The sequence below is a fragment of the Scomber japonicus genome, chromosome 11, assembly GCF_027409825.1.
Source record: "Scomber japonicus isolate fScoJap1 chromosome 11, fScoJap1.pri, whole genome shotgun sequence".
NCBI lineage: Eukaryota > Metazoa > Chordata > Actinopteri > Scombriformes > Scombridae > Scomber > Scomber japonicus.
Window position 1 is genome coordinate 948209 of NC_070588.1, and position 7500 is coordinate 955708.

General features: G+C 43.4%; 1 protein-coding gene across 1 annotated transcript in view; it reads right to left on the reverse strand.

The window, feature by feature from the left end:
- mylka (myosin, light chain kinase a) overlaps positions 1 to 7500 on the reverse strand; it is an 80884-nt gene that overhangs the window by 31824 nt on the left and 41560 nt on the right. Inside the window, exons 15-19 of the mRNA XM_053329074.1 lie at positions 6485 to 6682; positions 5206 to 5428; positions 5059 to 5103; positions 3298 to 3393; positions 1 to 683 (exon numbers count right to left, since the gene is read on the reverse strand). The exon at positions 1 to 683 is cut by the window's left edge and continues 23 nt beyond it. Coding sequence (XP_053185049.1) covers positions 1 to 683; positions 3298 to 3393; positions 5059 to 5103; positions 5206 to 5428; positions 6485 to 6682 — 1245 coding nt within the window. The remainder of the gene's footprint in view (positions 684 to 3297; positions 3394 to 5058; positions 5104 to 5205; positions 5429 to 6484; positions 6683 to 7500) is intronic.

Below are 7500 nucleotides of genomic sequence, written 5' to 3' on the forward strand. Positions count from 1 at the left end.
CTACTACTCCTACTCCTCCGACGCTCTTCTTCTCATTAATCCCTCCATCCACACAGTTGTTCACTTTGTCACTCTGCCCGTTCTTCTCTGGGCTCGTCGGCTTCTTCTTGTTGGCGAGGACGGAGCGGAAGTCGGTGTCGTTCTTCACGGACGCCTCGGCAGCTTTGTTGCCGGCGGCGCCTCCTTTCTTCCCCAGCACGGAGCGGAAGTCCACCTGCTGCGGAGCGCTCAGCTTACGATCGTCCTCGATCTTGGGTTTGACACCCTTCAGGTTGGCCTTAAAATCCATGTGTGGTTCGGTGGCGGCGAGGCCGGCCTCCCTCGGCTCCTCTCCCGGCTTGTCTTTGGCGTCGCCGGCTCGGCGTCCCAGCAGCGAGCGGAAGTCGAGCTGCTGCGCCTCCCTCTGTCGCAGCTCCTGTTCGCCTCGCTCCCTGGTTTCCACGCAGCGCTTGAGGAGGCCCTGAGGAGACTCCTGCTCGCTCTCCTTCTTCTTCTTCTCCCTCTGCAGGTGCAGGAGTTGCGGGTTGGAAGCTCCTGCTCGATCCTTCTGCTCCTGGTTGGCCTCCTGCCACTGACGACTGACACTGCTGCTGCTGCTTCTCCGCTCCACGCCTCCTCTTCCTCCTCCTCCTCCTCCTCCTCCTCTCTGTACCGCTGTCCCACCAGCTGCTCCTCCTCCTCCTCCTCCTCCTTCTGCTGTTGCTGCTGCTGCTGCTGCTGCTGCAGGGCTGGAAGAACGAGCACAGAGACAGATGGAGAGAGAGAGAATAAACAGAGCTGGGTTAAAGCCCCCATGGAACAAGATGAAGGCTCCGCCCCCTTACAGCTGGGGTGGGGGGGGGGGCGGGGGGGCGGACCCCGACCCAAAATGTTCATGTTACATCACGAGTGACTCGACTGCCCTTATACGGGCATACACCCAGAACAGACTGAACACAGACACACACACACACACACACACACACACACACACACACACACACACACACACACACACACACACACACACACACACACACAGATGTAAACACAAGTGAAACTGGACTCTGAGGACACACTCCTCCTTCCTCTGAGTCCAGTTAATCCCCAGTCCTCCCAGTTACTGTCTCTGACTGGGAACGCCGTCCTTCCTTTCTGTCACTTTTATCCCCAGTAGTTCAGAGTCAGTGTGGAATAATAAAAGAGTGGAAGGATGGAGGGATGAGAAAGAAAAGGGAGGGAGGGAAGCCTGCGTGGTTTATACTCACACATTTTAACATTTATAAATCAACCTGATGAAAAAAACATGACAGGAAATAAACTCATTATATATTTATATAAAGTTTGTTTTCTGCTGTTTGAGGGTTTTTTTTTTTTTTGGACCGAGGGAGTGTAAACAGTGTGTGTGTGTGTGTGTGTGTGTGTGTGTGTGTGTGTGTGTGTGTGTGTGTGTGCAGGAAATGCTGGCTCTGATTGGTTCTGCTAACATGGATGGATTAGAGAAGCTTTAGGGAATTTCTGGATATAGGACGGATGGATGGATGGATGGATGGATGGATGGATGGATGGATGGATGGATGGATGAGTGGGAACGGAGGGATAAATGCAGAGGTTGGGGGTCTGGGGTGGGGGGGTGGAGGGGGGGGGCTTATGGGATCAAATTCTCCAAGGATATTCTTTTTAATATATATTTTCTTTATTTGAATCCATCACATATAATAGGTCTATAATGAATCCTCAGGGACAGAAACGTCCCATTAAACCCATTATAACTACATTTTAGACTCTTTCATACATTCCTGTGTTCTGGGCTGGGTTAGGGAGCCAGGGCTTCATGGTGGTAGCTCTAATTGTTTTCCACCAGATATCATTTAGCAGTATTTTACCTATGGGACAATTCCCCAGTCCTGCTCCTTCTGGATTATGAAGCGCAGCAGACCAGGATGACCTGGATGTGTTGGTGTGGGTGTCAGAGTGTGTAATTTATGTGTATTAGGGGAAAAAAGTGTGTGTGAGTGTGTGTGTGTAAATGTGTGCATGTGCAGATACAATTAAATACTTTATATGGTCTTACAAGTCTGCATTTATAGCATTATGTCTAAATCTCTCTCTCTCTCTCTCACACACACACACACACACACACACACACACACACACACACACGCACACACACACACACATTTACTTTATACGTTTTTGAGCTTTGAAGGTGTGTGTGTGTGTGTGTGTGTGTGTGTGTGTGTGTGTGTGTGTGTGTGTCTGTGTGAGAGAGAGATTTAGACATAATGCTATAAATGGAAACCTGCATGTTAATATAAAGTGTGTATTTGTATCTGCACACACATACACACACACATACACACACCGCACTCTGACCGGGGGGTAAAAAATGTAGTTAAAAGGTTTCAATGGGACATTTTTGTCTCTAAGGATTCCAGATGGAGTTTGTTTTTATTAATCATTGACATATCAACATATAGTATTATAGTGATGTAGTATGCAGTATTACAGTAAAAGTACTGCAGTATTATAGTGATGTAGTATGCAGTATTACAGTAAAAGTACTGCAGTATTATGAGTGATGTAGTATGCAGTATTACAGTAAAAGTACTGCAGTATTATAGTGATGTAGTATGCAGTATTACAGTAAAAGTACTGCAGTATTATAGTGATGTAGTATGCAGTATTACAGTAAAAGTACTGCAGTATTATAGTGATGTAGTATGCAGTATTACAGTAAAAGTACTGCAGTATTATAGTGATGTAGTATGCAGTATTACAGTAAAAGTACTGCAGTATTACACTACTTTATATACAGTTAGCTAGTTTATACTACTTTATATACAGTTAGCTAGTTTATACTACTTTATATACAGTTAGCTAGTTTATACTACTTTATATACAGTTAGCTAGTTTATACTACTTTATATACAGTTAGCTAGTTTACACTACTTTATATACAGTTAGCTAGTTTATACTACTTTATATACAGTTAGCTAGTTTACACTACTTTATATACAGTTAGCTAGTTTATACTACTGTATATACAGTTAGCTAGTTTATACTACTTTATATACGGTTAGCTAGTTTATACTACTTTATATACAGTTAGCTAGTTTATACTACTTTATATACAGTTAGCTAGTTTATACTACTTTATATACGGTTAGCTAGTTTATACTACTTTATATACAGTTAGCTAGTTTACACTACTTTATATACAGTTAGCTAGTTTATACTACTTTATATACAGTTAGCTAGTTTAGTCCAGTGGTTCCCAACCTAGGGGTGGGGCCCTCCGAAGGGTCACAGACTGACCTTTCGTCTTCTGCTCGTCCTCTCGTCCCGTCCGTCTCTCCTCCTCCGTCACAGATGGACAGACTGGCCACAGCGCTGCACTCCCCGACCTCGTTCCTCATTCACAAACAAGACAAAACCTTTCAGAAACTCTTCACTGCACACTATGAGAGGAAAACCAGGTAGCAGTACTCAACCCTCTCTGGTACCTAAATATTATTTGTGTCGTATGAATTTCAGGGTAACACTTTAGTTTCCAGGTTCCTGTAATTTTATATTAATTAGCAAATATTTAACATTTAAATTTGAGCTTTCTACATCCGTGAAGTCCTGAAGGTCCAAGAGACATATAATGAACATATTTACAGGATATACATTTATAGATATTAATATACCAATAATCTCTAACATCTGACTAATGACTCTTTATATGACAATATTTGTACCGTTGCACTGATGAAGGGAAATATTGTATAAATCTGATGAGACTACGAGAGGTTGATGGATAGATTATGAATAGATTATGGATGGATTCATGGGTGGGGGAGGGGTAATGTTTGCTCTGTGACATTAATCCTAACTTCCTCTACACACTGAACATCATAGAGGATTATGTCATCATGTTACAGCCCATAAAATATCTGCTTCTGTTTAAAGTGTTTCCATATATGTGACTAAACATCATATAATAAATATAATGATTATCAGTGGTGGAAAGTAGCTAAATACATTTACTCAGTATTATAGTACAGTTAGAGGTACTAGTACTTTACTGTAGTACAGTTAGAGGTACTAGTACTTTACTGTAGTACAGTTTGAGGTACTAGTACTTTACTGTAGTACAGTTAGAGGTACTTGTACTTTACTGTAGTACAGTTTGAGGTACTAGTACTTTACTGTAGTACAGTTAGAGGTACTTGTACTTTACTGTAGTACAGTTTGAGGTACTAGTACTTTACTGTAGTACAGTTAGAGGTACTTGTACTTTACTGTAGTACAGTTAGAGGTACTAGTACTTTACTGTAGTACAGTTAGAGGTACTTGTACTTTACTGTAGTACAGTTTGAGGTACTAGTACTTTACTGTAGTACAGTTAGAGGTACTAGTACTTTACTGTAGTATTTCCATGTGATGCTACTTTCTACTCCACTACATTTATTTGACAGCTGTAGTTCAGGCCGGTTCCAGCTCCTAGTTTATGCTGCTATAGGCTTAGACTACCGGGGGACTCCCATGATGCACTGGGCTCCTCTCTCCTCCTCCCTCTCTCTCTCTATCCATCCATCTATCCTCTCCTCTCCTCCCTCCCTCTCTCTCTCCATCCATCTATATCCATTAACATTCATGTTCTATTAATGCATCAATAAGCTAAACTTCTTCCCCGGAGTTGTCTGTGCTTTCTGGTCTCACAGGTAATCTGGGCCTGGAGACGTCCGGATGATTCCAGTCCTGGACCTTCAATGTGCTTCTCTCTCCTCTCCTTCCTCTCTCTCCTATCCTTCCTCTCTCTCCTCTCTCCTCCTCTCCTTCCTTTCTCTCCTTCCTCTCTATCCTCTCCTTCCTCTCTCTCCTCTCCTTCCTCTCTCTCCTTCCTCTCTCTCCTCTCCTTCCTCTCTCCTCTCCTCTCCTTCCTCTCTCTCCTCTCCTTCCTCTCTCTCCATCCTCTCTCTCCTCTCCTTCCTCTTAACCAGTGGTTTCCAACCTTTTAGTCTTTTGACAAGTTGTTAACATTAAGTTAATATTTCCACTTCAGTAAAACATTTGAGCACTTCTTCCACTTACCTCAGGCTGACCAGGTAATCTCCTGCATGGTGCTTTTTAACTCTCCTGAAGAAGAAGAAGAAGAAGAAGAAGAAGAAGAAGAAGGATTTAGTCACTAAGATTGGTTCTGTGATCTTTGACAAACACTGTGATGAACGTGTGAACTACCTGATCAGCAGTGAGATGACGTCCTCTTTCTGCAGCAGTTCGTAGTCTCCTCCGGAGGTCAGAGGTCGGCTCCGGTCTCCTCCGTGGGTCAGGGGTCTGGTCCAGCTGTACTGGGGGAACGGGTCACCAGCGATGGCGCAGGACAGGAGGACGTGTTGACCCGCGGCGGCGCTCACCGGTTTGGGTTTGGTGATGAACCAGGGCTGGACGCCATCCTGGGGCTCTGCCACGACAACGCAACCACAGCCGTTACCATGACAACAGCCACGACTAAACAACTACAGTGGAAATAACAAAGGGTCCTGTGGCTGAAAGCTTTGGGAAAAACTAGTAAGTAGACCTTGAGAGAAGATTTTTCACCTCGACTCAAATGTGACGGCTGATTTTATATTTTTATACTTAATGACTTATTGATGGGGGGGTTTGGAGGTGGTTGCTTGTCTTTGATATTCCATTCATTTAACACATCTATTGATCATTACTGTTGGTTTGCTGTTTGATTTTTGTGGTTTCTTGTTCTTATTTTGTTGTTTGGAATTTGTTTAAATCATAATTGTAGAAAAATGGGAAGTAGCAGCTTTGTCTTTAAATGCACGTCCCAATTATGCTTCGTCTATATTTTCATTCATTGACTTGTTTTAAGTCATCAGTGTTTCCAGATGTGGCTCGGTCCATTCATCCAGACTGAAATATCTCAACAACTGAATAATGGACTGCTATAACATTTGGTTCAGACATTCATGATCCTCAGAGGATGAATCCTGCTGACTTTGGTTATCCTCTGCATTTTCTGTAGCGCCACCTACAGGTCAACTTTTTATGTATGCAATGAAATATCTCAACGACTAAATAATGGCACATGAATTCAGACATTCATGATCCTCAGAGGATGAACTGATATAACTTTGAATAACCTTTAAACAGAAAGGAAAACACTGTAATGAAGTGAAAGAACAGCAGCAGACCTCATATATTTTAAATGAATAGTTACTCGTGGGCAGGGTTCGGGTCAAACACCAGATACAAGAGGACGGAGATAAGAAAGGAAAACACAAACACAGCTTTCTTAAATCGTGTGCTGAGTTAAAGATATCAGAGTTCACGAGCAGAATAATGGTTGGTTGTTGTCTGAATGCAGCTATCTGGGTCAAAGGTCAACACAGGTCAGCTGCCAGTCTGCTCACAGGTGGTTTATGTGAGTGATCAAACCCAGTGAACAGCGTGGTTACCCTCCACGGTGAGCCGGTGAATGATCAAACCCAGTGAACAGCGGTGTTACCCTCCACGGTGAGCCGGGCCTCAGTGCGGTCCTCTCCACTCTGGTTTCGGGCCTGGCAGCTGTACGTCCCGGTGTCTTCTGGGAAAACCTCCTGGATCAGCAGCGTGCAGCGGTTCTCCTCCCTGAGGAGCAGGAAGTCCTCTGACTCGGTCACCTCCTGGCCGTCATGAAGCCAAACCACTTCTGGAGGGGGCTGACCTGAGAAGGTGAGGAACGGCACGTTACGGGTTCAAGGTTCATCCTCAAAGATCACCGGACTACAGAAAACCTTTATTTTGACTGATCCTTTAAAGTGCATTTCAACACATTTCCACTCTCTGATACACACACACAGTCCTGTTTCCATCACTAGAGAGGACATTTCACTGACTTGCATTCATTTCCTGAATCTTCTGAATCCTTCAGTTTTATCTGAAGTAACTAAAAGTCCAGACTTAGTAGATCAGTTCACTGACTTTGGTTTGGATCCAAACATGAGATTTACTGACAAGAAGAAAAACACAGAAACTTGCAGAAACAGGAAAACTGATCACATGCACCAGTGGCCTTCATGTCTTTGCTAATAAAAGCCGAGAGGACGGATGGAAGTCTGATCAGAGCTGGAGCTTAATGAACAGATATCTGGCTTATTTAACAGGATCAGAAAGGGAAGCAGCTCATCTGGAACGCTCCTTTATGGCAAACATCATTATTATTTTATATGTAATTTGCAAATATTGAAGACTGTGTTTGTGGCATTTTACAGAGACGATGGAGCAAGAAAGAAACTGGTTTTACTATTATTATAATTATTATCTTGCTGAGAGGTCATTAAGAAAAAAGCCTTCAGAAACAGTTTGATGAGTGACAGCAGAGATCAGGCAGCAGCTTATATGGAGAAAAACCTCTGTGGAAAATCATTATGTAACATGCACACACACACACACACACACACACACACACACACACACACACACACACACACACACACACACACACACACACACACACACACACGCTGGGTTAATAATATGGAG